At 49.0% G+C, this 25842-nt stretch overlaps 1 protein-coding gene across 12 annotated transcripts in view; it reads right to left on the bottom strand.

Annotated features, from left to right (window-relative positions):
- Nucleotides 1-5417: 5417 nt before the first annotated feature.
- ATP2B4 (ATPase plasma membrane Ca2+ transporting 4) overlaps nt 5418-25842 on the bottom strand; it is a 98133-nt gene continuing 77708 nt past the window's right edge. For 8 of the 12 annotated variants that reach the window (XM_060644171.2, XM_060644165.3, XM_060644164.3 and 5 more), the window contains 6 exons: nt 23495-23686; nt 22808-23021; nt 21768-21979; nt 20657-20764; nt 18302-18478; nt 5418-10108 (listed from right to left, as the gene is read on the bottom strand). In XM_060644171.2, coding sequence (XP_060500154.1) covers nt 9794-10108; nt 18302-18478; nt 20657-20764; nt 21768-21979; nt 22808-23021; nt 23495-23686 — 1218 coding nt within the window. In that variant the 3' untranslated portion in view covers nt 5418-9793. Of the gene's footprint in view, nt 10109-14874; nt 15056-18301; nt 18479-20656; nt 20765-21767; nt 21980-22807; nt 23022-23494; nt 23687-25842 lie in introns of all 12 variants that reach the window. The other 4 variants (XM_060644172.3, XM_060644173.3, XM_078440673.2 and 1 more) reach the window with 2 other exon arrangements.

Below are 25842 nucleotides of genomic sequence, written 5' to 3'. Positions count from 1 at the left end.
TATGGAAATAGTTCTCTGCTCCCCCGCCCCCCGCTCTGCCCAAGGCCCTTGAGGAGAGAGAGGAGAATTTGGAAGCAAGAGGGTTGTCCCCCAGTGAGGCTAGGCCTTCCTGGAAAAGGTGGCTTGGTGATGGGCAAGAGAGCACTCTCCTTAAGTCTGGCGGGCAGACGTCTGCCTTCTTGGTCCCTCTGGAGTTCTGTGTTTGGTAGCCTCCCCTGGAGCCCTAGCGGCTGCAGAGCCACGAAGCAGAGATAACTGTGAGGTGTTATCTCTGATGAGCAAATGTCTGCTGACCACCCCAAGTCTCCCCTCAGCCCCAGGCAGCCCACACAGAGAGGTTCTGACCCCCCCGGGGCCCCGGGCAGGAAGGAGGCAACTCCTCAGCAGGGCTCAGAGGAGGCCCGCCCCCGGGGACCAGGCAGCCAGCGCGGTGATGGGAGTGGGAGGCTGGGACAGGGAGGGCACAAGTCAAGATGGTCTCCTTTGTTCCCTCCTTGCGTGAGGGAGGAGAATGTCATTTCGATCACTAACCAGGGCGCGAATGAACTAGGGTGGCAAACGATAGGTCTCAATTGTTTTTGAACAAGCGTTTCTTTCCACTCTTCTGTGTGTCCTAGGACAACAGCGGGACGGAGGGCTGGGATTTACCCGTGTGCCTCAGTATTAGGCTGGGCCCGCCGGTGGCACGCGAGCTGGCCAGATCTGCCTTGTTCTAGACTGCAGCCTCACGACAGCTGGCGTGATCCCCTTGAACTGTAAGATCATCATTGCCGTCCTCAGTTCAAACCTTCCGATGGTTTCCCACTTCCTGGACGCCAACCTTAGGCTGGCCTCCAGGCTCTGCCCTGCTCCCAGCTCCTGCCTGCACTTCTCTCCTCCACTCCCCCCTCAGCCACTCAGTTCTAACTCTTGCCTTCCTTGTGTGTCCTCAAACACATCACGATCTCCTGCGTCAGGGCCTTTGCACTTGCTGGGCCCTTTGCCAGGAATCTCTTTCCTCCTCGTATCGCCCTAACTCACTCTCTGACTGCCTTCACATCTTCACAAACGTCCACTCCACAGAAGGGCCACCCTCATGCCCCATGCGCTCCCCATTTCCCTTACACTTCACCCTCCTCCCTGGTCCTTGTCACCATGTGACGTGCTATGCATTTGCTTCTTTGTCTCCCCTCTGTGAGACAAAATTCAGAGAGCAGGGACTTTGTTTCCTTCCCTGTCGTATCCCCGGTGCCTACAACGGTGCCTGGCACAGTGTGTGCTTGTTGAATGAATGAGCGGACCGGCGTCCAAGGCTGGGGAGGAGACGAGACCATTAAAAAAATGACAGGCCTCTTGCCGATCTTAGCTAGTTTGGTGCTAGGCTTCATTTAATTAAGAAAAGAAACAGATTTCCTGTACTTTAAGGGCTGCGGAGCAATTTGTCTTTGTTGTAGGTATAAGTGGCTGAGCCCCGGGTGAAGCCTGCCCGTGCACGTCCCGGTATGCACAAACGTCCAATGCACGCACGATAATGCTCCATTCCAGGGGAGATCAAGCAATGAAACAGACATGCCTCTTAGGCCTTCTCCAATGGCTATTAATAGCAATTTTTGACACTGGCCTGAACATGGAAAGAGTGTCGGAGTTGAGGAGACCCTCAGGTCACGCAACAAATTAGTAGCAGAGTCAGGGTTATATCCTAGGCCTTCCCATTCCCCGGCCGGCCCTCGCCACCGTGGCTTCAAAGAGACAGCTTGTAACTTTATGCCATTCCGCTGGGTTAGATCTCTGCATCCCCAGACTACTGCTGTTTCCACAACAAACTCCAAGGGTGAATCAGCGAGGTCACAATCTCAGCAGGATGGACCACAACCAGTAAGTTTTACTCTAATGCATGTGTGTTGATGTTGGTAACTGTAACGGGAGCCAATGAAGACAGCATGCAAATTAGGCTTGCCGGTGTGTTTAATCACACAAAACTTGTGTCCCCCGTGTTTGGATCGTTTCAGTGTGCTAGTGGGGGGCCTCAGAGAGGACTGGTCCACAGTACCCTTGGGGCAATTTTTTTAAACAATATTTAAAAAAAAAAATTTTTTTTTTTCAACGTTTTTTATTTATTTTTGGGACAGAGAGAGACAGAGCATGAACGGGGGAGGGGCAGAGAGAGAGGGAGACACAGAATCGGAAACAGGCTCCAGGCTCCGAGCCATCAGCCCAGAGCCTGACGCGGGACTCGAACTCACGGACCGCGAGATCGTGACCTGAGTCGAAGTCGGACGCTTAACCGACTGCACCACCCAGGTGCCCCTAAACAATATTTTTTTAACATTTATTTATTTGTGAGAGACAGGGCGAGACAGACCATGGGTGGGGGGGGGGGGGGTGCAGAGAGAGAGAGGGAGACACAGAATCCGAAGCAGGCTCCAGGCTCCGAGCTGTCAGCACAGAGCCTGACACGGGGCTTGAACTCATGGACCGCGAGACCGTGACCTGAGCTGGAGTCAGATGCTTAACCGACTGAGCCACCCAGGTGCCCTCCCCCCTCCCCCACTTAGGGCAATTTTTTAAAACTACCACTGACCTAGAAGCCAAATACCTTAAAAAAAAAAAAGGGTACTTGTGTTGAACACCTGTGGGCTCTGAATTATCTCTGAGGAATCCCTTTCGGATCTTCAAAGGGTAACCTGAAAATCATTGATGTAGCTCAACTGTCCCCTTGTTGAGGTGGGGAATCAAGCCCCTCAAGCAGCGGAGTGTGGGGCGCCAGTCTCTTGCCTTCTGGGCTGCTCACACATCAGGATCCGACTCCACCTCTCGAATTTCTCTGTTTCAGATTCTCCGCCAGAGGGTGAGCAGACAAGATTCCAACCCCTTCTCTCTCCTACCTGAAGAGCAGCAGTTTCAGTTCAAAGGTTCGGCAGGAAGACGTGGGGATTCTTGACGCAGACGAAGGGCTTTGGATGACCACAGGTGTATTTGTTCTCCCTGTCACAGGTGCTGAAGGCAACTGTGGGTCCCCAGCCCTGCCTTCCTCGGGCTCACTTCCTCTTTCAAGTCAGTTTTCATGTGTATTTGCTTTCAATCAGGCCCAGCCATGAGGATCTCGGGTTCTAAGACGCAGATCAGTCGTTCACGGTAGCGTTCCTGGGTCCAGCATGCAAAAAAAACCACCACCCAACGCGTGTGCCATGTCTGGAGGATGGTGCACGTAACAGAGGACGGCCTCTGTTACGGGGGATATCAGAGAAACCAAATGTTGGCCGACCCTGAACTCAGGGACCAGGTCTGTCCAAGAGCAGAGACGGATACACCTGGGTCTGAGTATGAAGGCTCCGACTACTCGGACGGTTCATGGGGCTCCCCTTGTTCAGACTGTGTGAGCAGAAGCCAAGCTTCTGACGGCAATTTGGCTTTTCCAATATGCGGACCACTTAAATTCTCACTGGAGGCGTCCGGTGGCCTTCTGGTTTTGACACCAGCCTCTGAGGAGATGGCAGAGGCAGGCCATTCCGAAGAGGCCACTCCCTTCTATGTGTGCGTCTTCTGAGGACAAGGATTAATCCCACGTCAGCATACGGGCAAGCCCTGGACGCAGAAGCCACTCCCTTTCACGGCGAAAAGTCTTACAGTCCAAGGGTCTAGCAGGTTGTTATCGCTCATGGCTTAGGTTCATGTTGGCGACAAATGAACAGAAATGGCACCGCAAACATAGGAACATGTTGACGTGTTTTGTTTACATCCGGGTTTCCGGATTTATCTGCCGGTAAAGGACGTGCCATTTCCACCTTCCTTCGGGCCCGCAGTAACATGAAGGCCATGCCCTAACGGAGCCAGGTCAGGGGCTGGTAACGAGTTCGCTGGTCCCCAATGACTGATCTTTGGATTTGCCACAGATCAAGTCAGGGGGTTGCCCAGCTGTGTGTGTGTACCTGGGAGGGGACCAGTGAGTCTTGGTGGAGAGCTTCCAACAAAGCCAGTGACCACAGGGAGAGCATATGGTGGCTGAGAAAGGCTCGCAAACCATTATTAAAGACCATATACCACATATAAGGCCGTAAACCATATATAAAGGCAGAGAAATTGTGCTTTTCTAGAACTGGGGGTGGGGAAAAATGGAAGAAAAGAGCAAACTCTTTTTCTTTTGTATAGTAACTCAGGCCCAAGGAGCTGAGCTGGTTTTATTCTCTATTAAAACAATACCTCGGGGTTGTTCGTCTGTGCCAGAGAGCTGCTTTGAAGCTCATGCCTCTCCAGGCCTTACCACACGCTGGGGTTAGGAGGTGAAAATGAGAAGGACCCAGTTTGGCACAGCAGAGGCACAGATCTCAGGTCCAGCCGAGACAAGGTGAGAGTGAGGGGAGACACAGGGCCGAGCCTTAGAAAAGACTCAAGGTGTGTGTATACCTGTCTGTGTGTTTTGCATCCCTTTCTAGCAAAGGTAATGAATGGGGAGGGAATCTGTAAAGGGAAAAAAAGAAACTGGGTTGTTTTGCGAATGATTTCTGTTATCAGACAAGGCCTAGCCCCCTGTTAGTTATTACTCGTTTTTTTTTTTTTCTTCCCTAGCCCGTTTTAAAGACCCGAAACAGGCAGGGCACCTGTGCCTGTGGAGGGCAACCGGGGACAGGCAGAGAAGTAGGGACAAGACTTCTCATTACAGAAGCCGGCTTCATTCAGGGCTGGCTCCTCCTTTCAGAAGCAGCCTGTTCAAACAGCCAGGAGAGTTTGGGCTGTCCTTCCCTATCATACTTTCCCTAAAGGACCCTGGGGAGCCGACAAAGTCCTTTCCTCCCTTTGATGTTTCCAGAGAGAGCTGTGGAACTTGATTGGGCGCCTGGATGAAAGGCGCAGGGAGTTAGGAGTTCTGAAATACTGAAGCTCAGAGCCCAAGTGAGCTGCCAGGGAGCTGTTTTGGCCCAAACGTGGGGCCTAATCAGTCATGCTAGAGACTCACCCAAAGGAACGGGACAATTAGCAGAACAGAACAGAAACCTTGGGAAGGGAGGGACTGGAGAACCCCAGAGGCAAGGTAGGTAAAAAAGTGCTAATATCAGGGGAATGAATTTTTCCAAAGGGCATTTCATTAAAAAAAAAAAAAAAAAGGATAAAGGCAAAGAAAAAAAGAAAGGACTGCCAGGTCGGACTCTTAATCCTTCCAAATCTCCTTTCTCAAAAGCTGTAGCTTTGCAGCGCCACCAACTGTGGATTCTGCCTGAAGCAAGGGGAGCAAAGCTCGTAACTTCGGCGCAGGGGCCTGGCAAGCGGGGCCACGAGTCACCAGAGGGACGTGCTGGCAGAGAAGCATGTCAGAGTCCAGTGACAAGCTGAGCTCCGGGCTTGCACGGATGGGGTTCCTGATGTGACGGTGGCAGGTTCCCCTTCCCACGGACCCCTGGTGACACGACCCCCCCAGCGGAGACACATTGAGGACAGCACAGTTACAGGTGGGCATGGGTTTTTATTTTCAGTGCACGGCAGTACTGATTCTCATCAGCAACAAGCTTTATTGGTTCCAAAAAATATATATATATATCCCTTTTTCTCCCCCGTCTCTTAAAACTCCTCTTCTTCCCGTCTCAGTGGACAGCGTATTTGAATTTCAGATTTGCCGGTTTACGGCATTTTTTTTTTTCCTTTAAGAACCATATAAATACATGCAAAACGTTGTACAGAGAGCTTCAATAATATCGGAACGCAGATACAGATCGGGTGCACTGTTCGGCTGAACTGCGAATTATGGTAACACACACTGGGGTGCACACTGCTGCTTGGCTGTCGCCATGTTTGTTGACGGCATGCAGACCACACTAGTCAATCTTTTGTTTGTTTTTCTTTTTTATACAAAAATACCAGTGCTTGTTATACTAATTACTGAAAAAAAGAAGAAGAACAAAAAAAAAAAAAAAAAAAAGAGAAGAAGAAACTCAAAGTTCCTACCTGCGTGCTGATCGGAAAAGAACAACGTAGAGAGATTTGTTGGCACATATATATGGCATATTCACATACGGCATAGATACATATGGGGAGCAAATCTGAACCAAAGGCCAGTTCGGTCACGGGGAGCTCACTTCCCTCCGTCTCTCCTCGTCAAGAGGAAAGGGGACAGCAGGCCTAACAGCAGGGCTGGGAAGGCAGAGCACTGGCACTGAGCTAAATGGAAGGGCGTCTGGTCTATTCTGAGGAAAAGGCTGGAATGGCTTCAGAATAGCAGGCATTTACAAGCGCCTCATCCCCACCGCTGCAGCGGGTGGTCCCTAGATACGGAAAGTGAGGAAGTGTGCACTTTGTGATGGTATTCCCAGGCTGCTTCAATCGTTAGGCAAAAGAAAGCAGGGAAGAAAGGAGGTGAGGCATTTAGAGGTTGCAGGACACATGCGAGCTTGCCACCCCCCCCACCCCGGGTTTTCGGCAGCGAGGTCAACGCTCAGATATAACGGTGCAAACTCTCCCCTCTGACGCTCAAGTGGAAGAAGAAACCTAGACCCTAAAGAACCCACAAGTGTCAGAGGATTGCTCGGTGGTCTAACACCTTTAGGGATGGGGGAGTCACTTCAGAGGGCACCTATGGGAAGGACCTAGCCCCAAGATTACCACCCGGGGTTAGAACCAGCCTTTGTTTTTTCCACAGAAATCTATCCCCCGTCTAATATATTGCACACAACATTTCTAGGGGAGGGGAAGTCCCGAATCAGATCCTTGCACAAAGACTCATTAAGGGAAAACTCCTGGGACAACAGGAGGTGAAAGAACCATAAAAAATGCAACCCCCAAATCAGAGCATCCTTGCAGCCCGAGAGATATTCGTGTTGTGGGTACCACTCTGCCAGCTACTCATCAAGAAACAAAATCCAACCAAGGCCCCTGATCTTAATTCACCAGTCACTAAAAAGCCTGGCACCCATCTCCATGGGGGACGTACCCTCATTTTCTGCTGGCTACCCCTTCTTGCTGGATGCTTTCCTTCCCATTCACAGTCTATTGCCCCATTTTTCTAGGTTCATCTAGGATAGTAATTTCCCCTTCTCCCCATCAGACCCTTTTCAGATCTAAAGCACCATATTGGGGGAAAGCTTTAGTAACTTGTGCCATATTGACTCACTGCCAGTTGGATCACTAAAACTGAATAGAAAAAAAACTTATATAAAAAACATATGCACATAAACACTTAAACTTACTCAATTCCATATCAACAAAATTTATATTAAAAAAGTCTAGAACCCAACAAATTTTTTTTCCCTAAGTATAAAGATGGCTGTTTGGAGAAAGGAAGTACGGTGCATTGGTTTTAAAACCAATTACAAATATACTAAGTCACCTGTCATGTCAAACAGCTGGTTATATGCTCCTTCCACAGGGTAACATGACAGCACTTAATTTCGAATCCTTTAAACAAAATACATATGGCTGACTCAAAAATATCAGTTTCTGATCTAAAGAAAACTATATTTTTTGCATAATATTTCTCTATTTGTTTTTTTTTTTTCTCTCCTACCACGGAAAACCACAAAAACCATTGAGCTTAAACAAGTAGACGCAAGCTCTCAAGAGTAACCTGTCAGGCACCATGAGAGTCTTTCGGGAGCAGGAATGGTAAAATAGCCTCCAAAGTTTGTTATTGGCTTGTTTTTCAAACTGATCTGAGGTAATAAGAGACTTGACAGAACTAAATCTTCCCATGTACTTAATAAATATGTATGTGCACACCTAACACCTTGGGTGAGCTATTTTGTCCCCACAGGAGTATTTAAGACAGAGAAAAGATTGCTGAAGCACGTGACCCTTATAAAAACCCAAATCAAATTTGGTGGGTTGCGTAGGAATGGGGATGGGTAGGGGGTATTGTTTCCTTGCTCTTTCTACCTCGGACAGCTCAGATGGAAGGGGTAAGGGAGGAGGGATCTAGAAGAGAAGGCCAGAGAGCACAGGTTCAGGCCACCTTACCGTCACAAGTGGACATTTGGCAGTTCATAAGAGCCTCGAGCCCTACTCCCTACTCCCATCACTCTTGAAAGAGGGGGACAGGCCTCATTTATTTAATGGGAACCGGTAGACATGAGCTAATAATCCCTGCACAGAAGAGCTGACGTCCACATCAGCAGGGATAAAAATGAAGCTCCTGCAAACGTGGCTCCACCTTGTCCCTTTAAGGAACACTTAAAAAAAAAAATCTCCTGGCAAAGTCCCCAACTCCTGAGAGGCAGGGAGGAAGGGGATGCTTTGGGCAGTGTTCGGGGAGAGAAGGCACAGGGCTTTACAGTCGAGCACATTCTGGGGAGGGCCTTGAGTGGGTCATGTGGGAGAAAGGGAGAGAGGAAGGAGAGACTTTCAGGGTGGGTCTTTTGCTCCTTCAAGTCAGCAAAATGTCACTGGAGTCCACTTGGGATGTGTATTTTCAAAAGCAGAATATTTGAGAAAGGTTGGGACCTGTTCAGAGACCAGACGAGTTAGGGGCCACGAAAGAGCAGAACAAGAAAGATGAAGGATAGGTCAAAGCTGGTACTTGGGCACCTAACCTCAGAGTGTCTGGTTTTCTCAGACGAAGGGTTTCTCTGATCCTGTTAGGATGGCCCTTTGGCCTCTCCCAAGGCTTCTCAGTACTCACTTCCCCAACAATCAGGTCCTGTCCTACAAGAGCCTTGGCAGAAGGCCTTGAAAGCGGTAGTGGTCAACCCAAGGAGGATTGCACAAGAGTTGGCTTTGATGGTCTGTCTTGTCCTAGAACTGCCAGCTGTTGGTCCTCAATATCCAAGTCCACTTAGGAGGCAGGGCCGGTCTCAATTAATTCCTTTGCTACCACTTTGGGAATAGGAGAACAATCAGGCTTATGGTAAAAATTGCATACCAAACATATGAAAGCTTCATGGTCAAGGCTGAGCTCCCTGGCACTTAGAAATGATACACACCTGACAAGATGGCAGTTTAGAAGTGGAAGGTAACCTGACAACAACAGAAACACATTCTTACCAGCTCTCAATTGCTTCAAAAGGATCTTATTAGCAGAGAAACCTTTCCTCCTCTAAGACTAAACCAAGGGTTCCACTGGGGCCAGAAGGGAGAATGGCCAAAGTTGACTCAATTCAGCCATGTCCTTTCCAATTTCTCAATCATCATGACAAAAAAAAAAAAAAAAAAAAAAAAAGAAAGAAAAAAGAAAAAGAAAAAAGAAAAGAGAAAAGAAAAAGAAAAAGAAAAAAAGGGGGAAAAAAAAGAAAGAGTGAAAGTAAGGAAGACAATGGTCACAAAAGACCAAAAGAACCTTGGGGAGGTTTGACTAGAAGGGCAGAAAGGGCTAGAGGGCTTTAGGTGTAAGGTTTGAAAATGGGAAAGTCATTTTAAAAACAACCACTCTATAAGATGATTCTATACATTCCATTCCTATCTCAACACATTTCGTTTGGGGATATTTTCTCTCTCTGAACCCTCAACCTCGCTTATAAGTGGCACAGACTCATAGGGTAAAATCCAGAAGTCAGGAGTTGATGACATATGTATACATACCGGGAAGAGTCTGGGTTGGGGTAGATGCCAAGAGGATTGTCATCATTTCTTTAAAAATGACAACAGATACACCCAAGGGGTAGATTCTACCATTCATTACCTGCCTGGGGTTTGACTGGGTCCTGCTACAAACCCCAACTCAAGTTTAAGTTGAAATCCTTGTTGGTCTGTACTCTTGCCTCTTCATGGTCAGGTGGGGGTTCACACATACTTGGGAGCAGCTGACATGACAGTGAAAAGTCCCATCGTCACCTTAGAGATGGGACAGATGAGAAAGGAAATGGGGAAAGCGGGGACGGGAGCCAGAGAATGAAGTTCAAACTGATGTCTCCAGGCTGTGTAGAGGGCTGTCCGCATGGGAGGCAACGATGTGCACTTGGCTGCAGTCCACCGCATTGTTGTTCTTGTTGGCATATGGGGTGACCTCACCATCCAACAGGAGCACCCCAGTCCCAGCCTTAGGAGCCTGTTCGAGATCTTCCTCCTCATGCTCATCCAGGAGTGGTGTTCGTGGCACCTCCTCATCTATGGCGAATTCAGGGTGGGTCATGAAGTTGTGGATGGAGTTTTGGTTCTTGGGTTTCTGAATGCTTTCGTGGAGGGAACTATGGAACGCTTTGACCACTTTGATCTATACCAGGGGAAGGAAAAGGAGGACGAGAAAACACGAAGGTGAGAATTGGCCAGTAGAACAAAGAACTGGTGGTTGGAGGAGAGAAACAAAACCCAAACTACAAGAAACTACTGCTCAACAATCAAAATCAAACACATAAGAAATCACGGAACACCAGGAACATCAACTTCCAAGCACGGGGTTGGGGTGGGGTGAGTAATGGCAAACAACTGAATATTTCAAAAGCTGCATTAAAAAAAAAAAAGAAAGAAAGAAAGAAAGAAAGAAAAAAAAAAAGGTAGAGAACCCAAAGCAAAGTTAGCGTTCCCAAACAATCCATTCTTAAAACGAAACAGAAAACAAAGATTCATTAGTTCTTCTGGATGGAAGGCAAGGGCATTGGAACCAGGTGCAAATTAATAGCCAAACTTAAAAGATGATTCAGACACGTGGCTTTCTGTGTTGAGGCCAAACATTTTGCGAATGTGGGACGGAAAACTCACACACCGACGTTTAGTTATCTGTTTAAACCCCTTAAAGAGCCAAACACATACAGGATATACTTTGGGTGATAAGTGACCATGGATACCGTGCAGCAAGGCAGACAAAACAATCTTCGTTTGTGTTGGCAGCATGCAAGAAATTGAGACTGTCCAGCTGAATAGTTGCTCTTTCAGTCAGGGAACATGCATACGCTTACATCCTGCCACCTCAACCATGTCCCCTTCCCCGAAAGAGAGCAGAGCTCCACCGTTCAGGCCCTCCCCTGGCAGATGGGGAGGAAATGCAGGTATCGGAAGATGCCTTCCTTCTGACTACTGACAGAAGAGGTGGCCTGCATGATTCAAACGCATGTCGTGTCTCTGATGCACAGCACCTGTGCCGGGCCTTGTGGCTCTGTCCAGCTGTTTGTAAGTTGGAAGAGGAGCACGATCTTAGGCGGAGAAGGGAGAGGATGGGACCCGGAGAGAAGGCACCCAACCCGGGAGGCCGTGCTACAGACAATTTGTAGTTTTAACGGGCAGAGGGAACCGCACTGTCCTAGAAGTGTCAAGGTCTTTTTTTCCTACCACACAAAAAGGGAAGGGATTCAGTCAACTTAGAGAAGAGAGAAAAATAAACAACCGATTCCCATGACCACCTGGCGCCTTGTCCACAGGCACTAGCTCTTTTGGCGGCCTGCTTTTCTGAACCGTAGGCCTCTCGCAAGTATGGTTTAGAACCTGGGTTAGTAGAATCGGGGTAGGGGCAGGAGGTTGGATCCCGAGAGGTTGGAGGGAGAGGCTGGGGGGAAGAGACGGTGGTGGTAGGGCAGTTTTAGTTGTTGGGAGGTGGCTGATTCTAGTCTCGTCCAAAAATGGTTTCATCAGAAAAGAAATGGGGGCAACGCGGGAGAAACTGCTGTGTGGGGGAGGGGCAGGGCGAGGAATGATGAATGTCGGCGTAAGGCACCTCTTCCACTCCTCTGCTGTTGCAGCAGAGAATGTGTCCCTGGAGAAGAGGCAAGAATGTGCACACAGCAGAGACACAAAGAGTCAGGCCGTGCTTTCGGTCATTGTACAGAACCTTTAAGACTAATGTGCCAGGAGGATCCACTAAAGTTGTGTCTTTACCAGCCGAGGCTTTCCTCCATCCCAGAACAGCATGGCAGGACCCACCCGGGACTGAGGGTGCTCAGAGCTTAGAAGGCAAAGACTCTCTGCCACTGGGTCGATCAGCTCAACGCTTCCGCCAAGAAGAAGCAAGGAACCTGGGCACACGTTCACCATGCTGAACGGAAAGTAAGGACCTACTTTTCCACCCTGCTAGGACTTTTAGTGACCATCTGATGGGTGAATTTTACCTGTCATGTGCTCTTTGCTCCAGATCTAGGTCAGATCGGATGGAACAGAGGCTCAAGAGGTGGGTTCAAAGCCATGTCACCCTCCTGTAGGAGTGATGGCATGGCCCACGCTTTCCACCTGCTCTTGAGATTTCAAAGTGTTTAACAAGTGCTGCTGAAGAACAGGGACCTTTATGTCAACAGTTGCTTCTCTTCAATATCAGTGATTTTCAAACTTCCTGCTTCTATTTTTTTTTTTTTAAGTCACTGAATACTTAATGAAAACAACTCTGTGTGAAGTCCAATACAGAAAACAGATATTTAAAAACGGGGGTTGGAGTCAGGGTCTGGATCCCTGTTTTCTGGCTTTTCCTCTCACCTGTTGGGGTGATCAATAACATTGTTACAGGTAAACCGTAAGGGAAATAAAAGTGAATTGGAATGGGTAGATGGAAAAATAGGGATGATTTCTTCTTTGGGGGAGCAAGGAACAGTCATCCGGCTAGACTGCAGGGCTTCTAGAATCTAAAGGGAAACCAGCATCCTGCATAAAGAGCTCAAAGGAAGAGGGGTCAGGGAGCTAGGTGGCACCATCTAGTGGCCTGGTGGCAGAGAGAAGGGAGAAGGGTGCCAGAATGCTCCTCCGCTCCAGCACTGGCCTCAGAGAGTATGCAACACAATCACACAGATACATCGTCACCAATCCACCCCAAGCAGAGGTGGGATCCTCCTTTCTTGATGTCTGGTGCGTGAGCCGTGTACGGGGAACAAGACATAGCTGGTGAAGAGGGTGCTGTGAAAGCCATTGACACTCTCCCCTCGGCCAATCAGCCCTTCCTTCCCCAGTTTTCGTCTCTCAAAACGGCTGGGAAATGACACTTCTGTGGCCCCTGTCCTATGGGTGGAGTCACGGATTGAAGGGTAACTTTCTCATGTCTTAGGAGTCCCAACCAGGCTGGACTTTCCATTAGGTGTGAGGGTTCAGGGCCACTCTCTGGAGCTCTATGAAGGGGCAGATGAAGACTCCGTTTCTTCAGCTATATTCTACAGTTTTCTGTTCTCTTTTCAGAAACCAGGGGAAGAGAAGGGAGTAGGGCTTTCCTATAGAGGGAAATCTTAAAGATTTATCTACAGAAAGTTAGATAAATAACTGAATTCACTTAGAGATCTGGAGTGGGGAAGGGGGTCTTCAAATGCGTGACTATTTCTTCTAGGACGGCCAAGTAAGAAGGCACAGCTGGAGAAAGAGCAGGCGTGGCTGTGTCTCTTGACTGATTTTCTATCTTTGAGGGTGTGGACCACACCTTCTACCGGCAACTCCCTAAGAGCCCAATGGGCTCTGTCTTCTGCTTAGTCTCTTTCTACCTTCACATCGCGGGGACGTCTGCCACTAACCCTTCCTAAAAGAAGGGCATAATTAAAAAAGAACAGATGCTAGTTAGAAGGACAGGGAAAAACTAGATGAAAAAAGGAAATAAGAGAGGAATATGGAAGGACCAGAGAGAGAAGGGTAGGACTTATTTTGTTCTTTGACTCCTTTGGGGCCTAGGAAATATGTATCTATAGAAATATGTATCTGTAGAAAACCCCCTCCTATATGTCACCCCACAACCCTTAGAGTTGGCTGAAAAGACAACAAATAATCTAAGTCTGGTCAACCTGCACAGGTCACAACCACGTGAACCATAGACAATGCAACTGTTCTTTCTTTACCTCCCTGTTCCAGGGTTTGGGTGGGGGGGTAGGTTGGAAGTGGGGGAGAAAGAGATAAATGAAACACTCAACTATCTGAAGCTCACAATAAACTTCATACACAGAGACTCCTTCCCCACCAAGTCCCTTGCACTATCAGCAAAGAGCCTTCTCTCACCTCTCTGTCCCATCGGGGGAAGGTAAAGTGACCAGGAACAGGAAGGCAAAAGCATTAGCAAGAATCCAGTAATCTACCGAAGGGAACACCAGATCTTAGGTTAAACACTGGCAGCATTCCAATTGACAGTCTGGCTGCGAAAGGGGTTCCTAAAACCTTATACGCACAATAAAATGCAGAGGGCTGGCTACGGCCGACACAATCAAACTAGAGGAAAGGAAAAGCGAATAAAAACAAAACAAAGCAAAAGCTGCTCTTCAGAGATTCCTTAAAAAAAAAAAAAAAGGTTGGAGTGAAGAAAAACATGTTATGTTGACCTTTGCCTATACATTTCTCCTGCCCACATGTGCATTCAATTGGTTTAAAGTCCCTGAAAAGTTTGGTTTAAAGTCCCTGAAAAGTGAAACCTTAGGGACACTCAGCCCTGTGCACGTGAACTGAACACCTTCTTTTCTTCACACTCAGCTACTCTATGCCAGTATGACCAGCTCACGACAGAGAGGTAGCCTAAGGGACCGACTTCAACACTGGCTCAATTATGACAGATCTACTGGTAAGAAAACCCCATGGGAATGTAGCTCTCTTCATACTCATTTTCAGGAGATCTGAAACTTGCCCCCAAATGAGGCGAGTGCAGGGTTTTCATTGGCCTAAGCTCACATCTAACCTTAGGAGATAAGGTTTAGATTCCAAGGAGCAGGAGGAGAGGAGAGGAAAAACATATCCAAACAAAGCAGAACAAACAGACAAAAAACTAAAGTAAAGCAAAACAAACCAACACAAAACTCCAGGAAGAAACGAGCAATGCAGAGGAACAATCAGAAAACAGGATTATTGCCTTTAAAATGCCTATGGTTTAATAGTTTTTCAACACTAAAAAAAAGTAAATAAATAAAAGGGCACACAGGCTGGTTTGGGAGTGGGATTTCTGTCCCATTTTTCTTCCCTTAAGTCAAAGATCAAAGGGAAAAACCAAAAGGAAAAGATAACCACGGTTGGTTAAAGTGGATGCCACGGTTGGTTAAAGTGGATGCCACGTGCTCTCTTGTGGTCATTTTAGCAAATCATGCATCATAATAGACTGTCACTCACTGCCCAGAGTAGGAGGTGGAACAGCAGCAGGAACAGAAGTGGTGGGGGGAGATCTGACTGGCGCAACTGTTACATAGGATGAGCTAGGAACATGTTTTACATCAAGGTGTTGACCCATGGTCTGTCGCTTTAGGACTCCCTTAAAAGAGGCTCCCGTCTGGAATGTGTTAATTACGTCGATCTGCAAAGAATCAGAGAGTGAGACAGCTTTGCTCCACAGTCAGAGAGGGGTGAAGAAAGAGGCAGGGGGCGGGGGGTCCTGGAGGGTCAGGGAAGGGGGGTGGAAAGTGCTGGGAAAGGGGGACAGGAGCCGGGGAAAAAGAGCGACATTCCCTCAGACACAAAGCAAGAGTGAGGAGAAGGGGGAAAACCGTTATTTGCATATTATACTTCATTTAAGGAACAATTTGCCGTGGAGTCCAAATACCCAGCCAGAATCCAGTCTTCTCTTCCCTTTTAGCCTATGAAGGGCATTTTAGGTGTGTGGGTGTCCAAATGTATCTAAAATGTAAAGGTACTTCTCCACCCCATGACTCCTGGCAGATAGTGACAGCTTATTCACTGTGCTGACCTGTCCTCTGAAAAAATAAGGCACGGAATTTAAGACACGAGGCAAAGTATAGATTACTGAATTTTGAGGCTCTGGAACCTCTGAATCAATGAAATCGACGACCTGTTTTTGCAGGTTTTGCAGGAATCTAACTCCTGTGTTTAAAGCAACAACAGAGGCATGGAGTAGCCCACACACAGAGGGCCGGGGTGGAAAGCCTCCCAGGCCACGACGGCTGGGCTCACCTGCTTCTGGGTTTCTTCTCTGGGACACCCTCTCCCGGGGCTGAAACGGACAGAGCCCCTGAGAAGGGAGCTGAGGAATCCAGCGGCCAGGCTCTTGAGTGAGAATGTTACTAGCTGCGGTCACACGCTGGAGATAAATGTCTGACAGATGTCTGACAATGACTCAGTAGCCAGATCCAGGGAGGGGGAGGAAGCTGGCTGGTGGTGGTTAGTGGCTACAAGTCTAACCCACACAAGTGGCCTCTGGTGTTCTGTGTGCTACTTCTCAGAGACAGAGGTGAATTCATGCCATTTGGTTTCCAGCAACGGTCTTGGTCTGGGGCCTGGGGCAGACCTCCCGTCCTTACCCCTGACCCCGAGGTGACAAGGAACAAATCAAAAAGAATTCCTTTCTCCTTCAGGATCTGGTTGAATCATCTCAAAAATGCCCACAGGCTTAATACCAAGGGCTGGTTCCATTTATGTGACTTCATTTCCCCAGGTGGGAAGGTGGGAGGGCAGGCACCTTATGAGTCAGACCGTTCTTCTTATTTTTAAAGCTTCCCGAGAAGCCGTGAAATGGTTAGGGCGCGTTTCTGGATTCAGACCAAAGTTTGAGCTAAACTATCACCCCTTCATCACGTTATATAGTTTTTAGTTCCAGGGGACTGAGGAGCCCAATCCCGTGGTAGGAAAGGGTTTGCACGTGGGGAGGACAGAGCTACGGTGCACACTCCTTCCTTAGTGCCTGTTAGTGTTACAAAGTCCCAACCTCCACAGTGAAAGTGGATCCCAGGGTTACCTTCCCAAGAGTCTAGCCCTTACGTTTCCCAAGCTTCGGCTCTCCAGTGCTTTTGGGTCTCCCTAAACTAAAGGGACCAGGATGGGACAACAGCTGGGCAACACCTGTCACCCCCCAAGTGTGCCGATGAGAATGACAATGAGGACCAACAATCAGATGGCGGGGGTTTCGCTAGAGCCCTGCTGAGGCCGACGGGCTGATGCCAGGAGAGAGCGTCAGGTGTCTGTGACTCAGGTGAGCACAGCCAGGCCCATTTGTTTATGGGGTCAGGTGCACACCGCCAATGGCAGGGATTTGGTCATGGTGGCATCTTCGAGGGTTGCCTTTGCTGCCTAGGCTTTCATGCCATTCTGGCCCAGCTGCCTCAGGCCCCCACAGGGAAAGGCAGTTTCCTAAAAGCTATGCAGGCAGGGAACCGAGAGGTATAGAGTTGAGGGAATGGAAATCGGTAGTGGAGGGGAAGGAAGATCCATGATTCTCAGCCCCCCAGGACAGAAGACTGGCAAGGGGCCAGGAGACGCTGGAACGAGGGAATCCTGGCTAAGAAAAAAAAAATCACATAGGAGGAGGCAGTGACCCTGAAGGAGAGAAAAGCAGACAGGTTATTTTGAAAGGAGTAGACCTGAAGGAAAGCACCGGGCCTTAGAGACAGGAGCCAGTGGCCTGGAAGGGCGGGGGCGGGGGGGGGGGGGGGGCTCGGTTTTTGCAGGTCCCGTGGGAATTTCCCTCTCTGGGAGGAGGAGCGCGAGGGAGGAGCCCCCATGTTTCCCTACCTAGCCCTTCCTTCCCTTCCTTCCCATCTCCATCACTGTCTCGTCTGTGGGAGACAAGTTCCCAGCATATTCAGTTGTGAAGGTTCATTTGATCGCTCTTCCCTATGCACTAAGGAGGTGGGCTTGACTAGGGAACTTTCTAAACCATCTGCAAGGCTAATTTTAGAGAGTGAACTTGTTTCTGGGCTCTCCGGCCAACCAGCAGAGAGGAACAGGCCTGCTCTCTGGGGGTGGGAAATCTCAGGACTAGGACAATAGAGGCATATGGAGCAAGGACAGGGCGAGAGATAGGATGACCGGCCTAGACCAGCTCGCCCACCCAGGAGAAGGTGGGTTACCGTTGCTGCGTGGAAAGGGAGGGAACAAAAAGTTGCTGTAGGGCTTCATAGGCGGGGGGCTCAAGCAGCATCGAGGCCATTTTACAAATTTCGAGAAGGGAAAAGGTTTGGGGAAATGATAGCTTCTTCCTTCTTGGGAAGCAAGTCTGAATCCTGCAAAAGATGCTTAGGCAGTGAAAGACTGTTGTCATTTATACACACTTAGCCACCAGATTCCCCACCATGGCCTTAAAGTTTGAGTGGGGAAGAGGATGAGTTTCTTTGACCAGGATCCCTCTGGAGAACAGCTACATTATCCTAACGGCAGCTCGAGGATGGGCGTGCAGCGTATGCTGGAGGTGCTGGCTGAGAGCTATTGTCTAACTCCTTCCTCCTCAAGGGTGGGGAAGGACCCTGAACGTCTCCCACCTTGAAGTGAGGTCTGGTGCTTGCAAGAGACCTTACACGGGAAGCTTGCCGGCCCAACGGGAGGGTGGCAAAGTGGGGTTTAGAGCCAACCTGAAGCTAAAGGACTATGCTACCAGTTGGTGCCCTGTGCTCTAGGCCCTCTGACTATGGAGCCCCCGCAGCAGCTGCTGCCCGATCTGTCCTGAAGCAAGGGAGCCTGGGCTGTCCAGCAGCAGTGAGCCTTAGGGAGGGAAGAGATGTCGGCCACCAAGAACAGCTGCTGCCCTCCCAACACCTCCCAACCTGGAGACATTTCTTCTCCCGGAGGGAGGACAGGCCACTAGGAAGAGTACCTGAGTCTGGATGCGGTTCAGGCCCCGGAACCAGAGGATCTGGCCTCGGCGCAGCTCCATCTCCGCGTGGTCAATCTCATCCAGCCCCTCCGCGTCCTTGGTGATCTCCTCTTTCGTGGTGCCATGCCCGGCCTCCTTCAGGAACTTCAGGGATTGCGTAGGTATCGAGGAGATTATCTGAGAACAGGGGCAGCAAAAGGGGAGACACCAGAATCAGGGCGGGAGAGCTGTCACTCAGCTTGCACGGTCAGGCCCCCGGGTAGGTCAGTCTTCACCCTATCACCCACGGTGGGGAGGTAGGCGGTGCCTACCAACTGGCGGACCATCACGAAGGCCTTCTGTATTTGTGGACATACAAAGGAGAACTTCCATTCTGGTATCTGACCAGCCAGCTGCCTGGCTAGTTGTAGACTTCATTCTCCTTCTGTCTCAGTTCTTCCTTTCCATTTTGCCATGGATCTTTTAAGGGAAGTAGAACTGTAATGCGTGATACAGAGTAGCAAGGGACAGAGACCAGACCAGGGGGAAGACAAGTCTGGGGACGGGACGGTCACACTGCGTGTGTATGGGCGAAGAGAAGAGTGCAGGAAGGGAATGACCCTCTTCTAGTTACCACGGGCAAAGTAATTCCTGTGTATGACACGGGGGTGAAAGGCTACTAGAGGTTTTCTTGGGCTTGGGATGAGGGAGTGGGTGGGACAGGCCAAGGAGGGAGGGAGAGAGGAGTATTACCAGAAGACATGGGGCAGTGGGTTGGGCTTGCAATTCAAAATAAACCACACAGGAAGCTCAATCACTTCTCTTCCACAGACAGACGAGGAGCAGACAGGGTTCGGAGGAGACGGGGACTGTATGAGCGTTCCGATGCAGAGTCAAGTATTTTGAAATAGGAAGAATGTCAAAGTGCAACTTTTGGATGACTGGAAGGAGCTCCGTGGTACAGAAGGGAGGCCATTATCCGGCACCAAGGCTATGTGGCCACACGTGAGACCAGACGCAGACGGGAGTTTCAGATAGTGAAACAAGCGGGCTTCACCCAAGTATAAAAGGGACCCCCCTGATCCATAAACACCGGCAGACAGACGGGGCGGAAGGACTTGTGTTAGGAACTGGGATAGCAATTAATCAGGGAGGCACCTCGGGGATATGAAAGAAGCAACTAGCAGGTTTATGGGGGAAAGGCCTGCGGTCCCAGGGAAGGATCTCTGGGGCCACTTAGAGCAAAGCCACCCAGGGGGCCAGATGCCAGTCAGTAGAGAGTGGGGGTCTGCAAAGCAGAGCTTAGCCCAGGTCAGAGACGGGGATGAGGGGGATGCACACGGTGGTCATAGGGAAGGAACAAAACTTAACCAGACGTGATGATATTGTTATGATATTAACAGCTCACTCTTACTGGGTACTTATGGGTCCTGGACATTGTTGTAAGTCATTGGTTGATCAACAACGATGAACGATGATCCTATTATCTTAAGTTGAGGAAACTGAGGCACAGAGTGGGTAAGACACTTGTTCGAAGTGATTCAGTTTGTAGAAGGCAGATGGGGATTCAAACCCGGGTGGCCGGTACCAGAATCTATGCTCTGAACTGTGTGATCTGCTTCTCTAGAGACCTTGCGAGTCTGGATATATCTTAGATGAGGGTCAGGCATGCAACCCAGATGAGGTCGGGGTGAAAAACAGGATGCTGGGGAGCCCTTAACTATGTCCGCACAGTGGGGCGCCTGGGTGGCTCAGTCAGTTAAGTGTCCGACTTTGGCTCAGGTCATGATCTCAACAGTTCGTGGGTTCAAGCCCCGTGTCAGGCTCTGTGCTGACAGCTCAGAGCTGGAGCCTGTTTCAGATTCGGTGTCTCCCTCTTTCTCTCTGTTCCTCCCCCACTCACACCCTGTCTCTCTCAAAAATAAACATTAAAAACAATGACGACAACAACAACAACAACAACAACCAGACAAAAACTTTGTCAGCACAGCAGCTCACAGCCAGACTGTGGCTTCATCAGAATAAAGACTTCTGCTTGGTAAACTCTTCTGCTTCTAAGACCCTCAATCTCTTTTTTTTCTTCTTAGCAAAATCCCATTGACAATTTCCACTCCCATCTCAGAGAAGCTAAGGGACGTGCCTGTCTCTAGGCATGGTTAGAGAAGAGATCCGAAGCCTCTGAAGGGGTGGACACTGATCAGTCCCCTCTGGGATCCTGTAAGATGGGAAGATCTTGAAAGCTGTGGGTAGGAAGGGGTGGGAAGGAGAAGATGACGGGGACGATCTGGGAGTCCCCGCGGTGCGTGTTCCATCTCCTCTAGAGGAAGGGGCGTCGCCGGCTGTGTGGACCCACACGGCGACCCTGCCGGTACTCACCTGGCCCCACAGCAGTTCTCCGATGCCAATGAAGAGACACCAAAACCACTGAGACAGGGTGAGCTTCGTGCAACTGAAGGGTTTACCCCCGAATTCCACAATGAGAATCTAGAACCGAGAAAGAGGCAGCCTACTGTCAGGTTGATGGGTAACAGGTAGCTAGCTGTCCAGCCAAGGCCGTCATGGCCACATCAACCCCTGCCCCGTGATCCCTGTGGTGCAAGCCCTGATCGGCTTGTTGGAGAAGGAGAAGGAAGGAAACCAGAAGGGGAGAAGGGAAGAGAGACACAGTCTTTATAGAGACCCTGATGGAGGGACAGATATCGTTACTATGACTATTATTAAGGGATGAGCTGGCGATCCAGGGGGGCTGGAGGCTTCTTGTGACTAAAGCCGGTGGGTGACAAAGAGATGGCGAAGGGATGGAGAGGGGGAATTGAGGAGGGGGGTAAATAAGGGAGATACCTGCTGGGAGAGACTCAGGAGCCCTTTGTCATAGGGCCAGCTCATAGTCTCCTGTATCTGCAGATGTTTTAGTCTATCTCTGACTAGGGCAAGGAGGAAGGAACCCAATCCTTTTACCATCAGGGCAACTGTGCCCTTGACCCCAGTTCTACAAGAGGAGCCTAAGTCAGGCTTATTGTCAACTGCATGTGAACCACGTACTTCTCTTTCTCTGTGAATTGCACAGCATTTTCTGCCACGAGCCCCTCATGAACAAAGGGGCAGGGACAAGGGGAGACCCCGTACAGCACGTATTTGCACCTTTCACGCGTGCTGGCAGGAGGCATGGAAAGGACCTAGGAGAGTGGCCCTCTCTTTGGTCACTTCGTGAAATTTCTGTGTTTTAGAAAGATAAGCAAAGGATCCCACAAGTCTTATTTGATTGGCTACCGACACGTTGCCTTGCCCTGGAGCACCTGACCCAGCAGGCTCCAGTTCTAGAGCCACGTGCAAATGGAAGCCACCTGGGAATCCGAAAGTGTTCAATCTACAGCCCGAGTGCCCATCATTCCCTCATGTCTTCTCCTGCGTACCTAGGGAATCCTGTTCCCAGCTTCTGGCCTTTGCCATCCCAGACCTCCTACCCCAACTCCAGCTGGAGGCTCACCTGGCTGATGAACGTGCCCAAGACCACACAGCAGAAGATGAGGTTGCGGAAGATGCCTGCAAAGACATTCCTCTCTCCGTGGATCTTGCGGGAGTTGATTTCGTTGAAGAGCTGCATCAGCACAAAGGTGTTGAAAATAATGGTGTAGTGTTGGCTGGGTGGGGAATGTAGAGGCGCCTTCCTCCCGCTATCGATGTCAAAGAATTTCTCACCTAGTGGGGAAGAAGGAAGCGTTAGTGGGTGAAGTATGAGCTCCACGAGGGCTCAGGTTGAGTCAGAACACGCTGGCATGGCCAAACTGCTTGCTGACGGCCGGTGTCCGTTCTAATAGGTTAGTATCTGAGCTACACTAGTTATCAAATACTTCTAAGTGTTAGTTCTCATCTCAACACATCTGACCCTCTTTCTCAGTTTGCTCCATTGATTTCGACTTCTTGTAGTGCAGCGTGGTGGTAAAACTGTGGACCGGGGTCAGGGCAGACACAGGTTTGACCTTAGTACCATTATTTATTCATTATGTGACCTGAGCTTCGGTTTTTATAATCTATTAAAAAAAAAAAGAAAAAGCTATAGAAAGCCACCCTTGTGAAATTCTTTTTCTTTTTTTTTAAATTTTTTTTAACATTTATTTATTATTGAGAGACAGAGAGAGACAGAGCACGAGCAGGGGAGGGGCAGAGAGAAGAGGGGACACAGAGCCTGGAGCAGGCTCCAGGCTCCGAGCTGTCAGCGCAGAGCCCGACGCGGGGCTCGAACTCACACACCGCAAGATCATGACCTGAGCCGAAGTCAGGCGCTCAACCGACTGAGCCCCCCAGGCACCCCCACCCTTGTGAAATTCTTGAGAGGGGTACATCAAATAGCATAATGTGCCAGGTAGTGGGAAGAGAGGACACACTCAGTAAACGCAGCTGTTATCACTCCCAGTCTGGTGCTCAGTGTGCCCCACTGCTGCCTTCTTTCCCCGGGCCATTCTCTGCCCCCATCTCCATTTAGCCCTCCGACCCTTCCCCCCAACCCCAGCCTCACCCTCGGCTCACCGGCAAAGACAAGGAAAAAGATGACAGTGAGCTGATAGACTGCGTGGCCCAAGATGTTCTTCATCATAGTACGTGAGATCAGAGGCTTATTGCGGCCATAGGGGCGACGCTTCAACAGAGACTCCGTAGGAGGTTCGGTGGCCAGGGCCAAGGAGGCAAAAGTGTCCATGATTAGGTTAACCCACAACATCTGCACGGCTTTCAGTGGGGAATCCTGGTGGGAAGAAGAACCAGTCCTTTTAGCTTTCCTTGGAAAACACCCCCTACCTCCCTCCTCAGCCTCACCTTTGCCCCTGCAATGGCCTAGCTCCCACCATCCACCCGGACTTTGGATCTGGCCATTTCTCAGCTGAGTGACCTCGAGAAAGTTACTTAACCTCTTTGAGCCTTGGTTTCCTCACCTGTAAAATGGAGAGAATACCCACTCTCCAAGACTGCTTTTGAAGAAGAGAGATAACCCATAGGAGTACCCATCACAGCGGCTGACACGGATGTGCTAATTAATGGTAGATGAGTTACCATCCGTCCACACGGGCAGATGGAGACTCAGCAGAGCTAACTTCTGTCCCAACGCCACCGGGGAAACTCTTGCCCGTAATCCTCAGTAGACAGTACCCCGCCTCCTACGTTCCCTAGCCCCCGCCTCACCTCTCCCATCTCGCCCACCCCGCACTCCGCTCCTTTCACCTGAGTGATACAGGCTCCGGTGAAGGCCACAATCACGGCCACCACGTTGACAGTGAGCTGGAACTGCAGAAACTTGGAGATGCTGTCATAGACGTTTCGCCCCCACATCACTGCCTTCACAATGCTGGTGAAGTTGTCATCTGTTAGGATGATGTCTGATGCCTCCTTTGCCACATCCGTGCCTGCAATACCCTGAGTAAGAAAGGGAAGGAGAACAGTGAGAAACTGGCTAAAGCAGAGCTTATCTACGCTCTGGACCAGGGCTGCAGTTCCTGACCTCCAAGAAGCTTCTGGACCAGGCAGAAACGCCAGAGGGCGCACTTGCCTTGCTAAAAACCAAGCCGGCGTATTTTGAGTTCTCGCTTCCAAAGATCAAGGGAAAATGTGACGTTGTCAGTCCACAGAAAACAGGGCTGGGGTCGGATGCCACCGTGTTACTCCTGAACCCAGGCTGGAAATGACAGTTATCTTTTGATATTCCTTTCTCCCTTCTCTCCTACTCCCCCACCTTAGAAATGAAGGAAAGGATAGGGAACACGTCCTATCTATTCTACCTCCAAATTCATACATTTCTTTCTTTTTTTTTAAAGATTTTATTTTTAGGTCATCGCTACCCTCAACGTGGGGCTCGAACTCACAACCTTGAGATTACGAGTCGCAAGCTCCACTGACTGAGCCAGCCAGGTGCCCCTAAATCCTTATACGTCTTTTCCCGCTGCTAGTATCTCACTCAAGTCTTTGTCCCTCCCCCCCCCCCCCCAAGTCACCTTACTTTTTTTTCCAGGAGGAGTAGTCTGGCAGCACAGTTCAGATGTCCTATCCTTGTTCAAAATTCTGTTCCTGGGGAACCACTAAAGGTTTCTGAAGAGACATTATCAATGGTTGAAAGCTGTGCTTTTAGAACAGTAACTCTTCTAGACTGACGGTCAAAGCCCTCAACAGGTGAACTCGGATGGATTCATTCTCCAGCCTACTCCTATCTAATCTTTCTGCTCAAAACCCGCTGGTTTATTCACAGTTCTCTGAATCTCTTATTCACTTCTTGAATATAGACTTCTACTTACACCATTTCCTTAAACCTGGAACATCCTCCTTCCTCATCCATTTAAATCTCATCGGTTGTCAATGGTCCTTGCAATTAAACCCTACTTGCTTTGCAAAACCATCCCTAACACCACCGGCCCATACTTCTATCTCAAGTCTTGCAAATCCTACAATCCACAGAGGAGAGTATTCATTACTTGGGCTTCCAGTAGTAGATGATTTTGTTCTCTTTACCAGGTAATAATATATTCCCTTTTGGATTGCAATAAACAAATACCTGTCATAGACTATACCAGTCGGTTTCCCCATCAAAAAGTTCTCTAATAAATCCACACAATGCCATAACATGCGCTGTAAAAAGGGGGAGAAAAAGGAAGGAGGACTCTATGTACTTACTACTATGGAATAATCTCCAGGTTACATGAAGTGAAAAAGCAATGCGGAAGAAAGAGTGTATGGTGTGTAAATAGATAAGCATAGATAGTAGTATAGATAATATCACTCAGCTAAGAGAATGGGATACAAACATATTACGTGTTTGATTACGTTTTAAAGGAGCAAACAAAGGATACACCAAAAACAAGAGAAGTAAGTTACTTAGGGTTAAGAGGGGAGGAAACGGGGTGGAGGTGAACAGAAGCTGGATTTCTTGGTGTAGACCTTGTTTTGTATATTTGACCTGAGAACTAGAGAACTACTTTATATGAGTATAAAACGAAATTAAGTTTAAAAAGCAATTTCCAAAAGGCAAAGCAACACGATATAAATGAACTGGTATAACCAGTTGGTAGCACAACTACACAAAGGAAAAATGTTCCAGGGGCGCCTGGGTGGCTCAGTCGGTTAAGCGTCCGACTTCGGCTCGGGTCATGATCTCGCGGTCCGTGGGTTCGAGCCCCGCGTCGGGCTCTGTGCTGACAGCTCAGAGCCTGGAGCCTCTTCAGATTCTGTGTCTTTCTCTCTCTCTCTGCCCCTCCCCCACTCACACTGTCTTTCTCTGTCTCTCAAAAATAGATAAACATTAAAAAAAATTAAAAAAAAAGTTCCAAACGACAGTTTGAAAGACATAGTCCCTTGATGGCAGAACCTGGTAGGATATACCTCCAGGATAAAAAAAGAACTGTAAGAAAGATCTTGAACTGTTTGTAGTAGAGTAATTGTATTATTATTGCTCTTTTGAGACTATCACCTATATTTTAGGGTAAAGCAAATTATGATTATGTTAATGACATTAGGATCAGAATTTTCAGCTTAAGAGATATAAATATAAAATCAAGGAAGTTAAATAAAATTAGCAAGTTAGA

This window comes from Panthera onca, chromosome F1, assembly GCF_046562875.1.
Source record: "Panthera onca isolate mPanOnc1 chromosome F1, mPanOnc1 haplotype 2, whole genome shotgun sequence".
Classification (NCBI taxonomy): domain Eukaryota; kingdom Metazoa; phylum Chordata; class Mammalia; order Carnivora; family Felidae; genus Panthera; species Panthera onca.
This window is presented reverse-complemented; position numbering and strand designations above follow the sequence as displayed.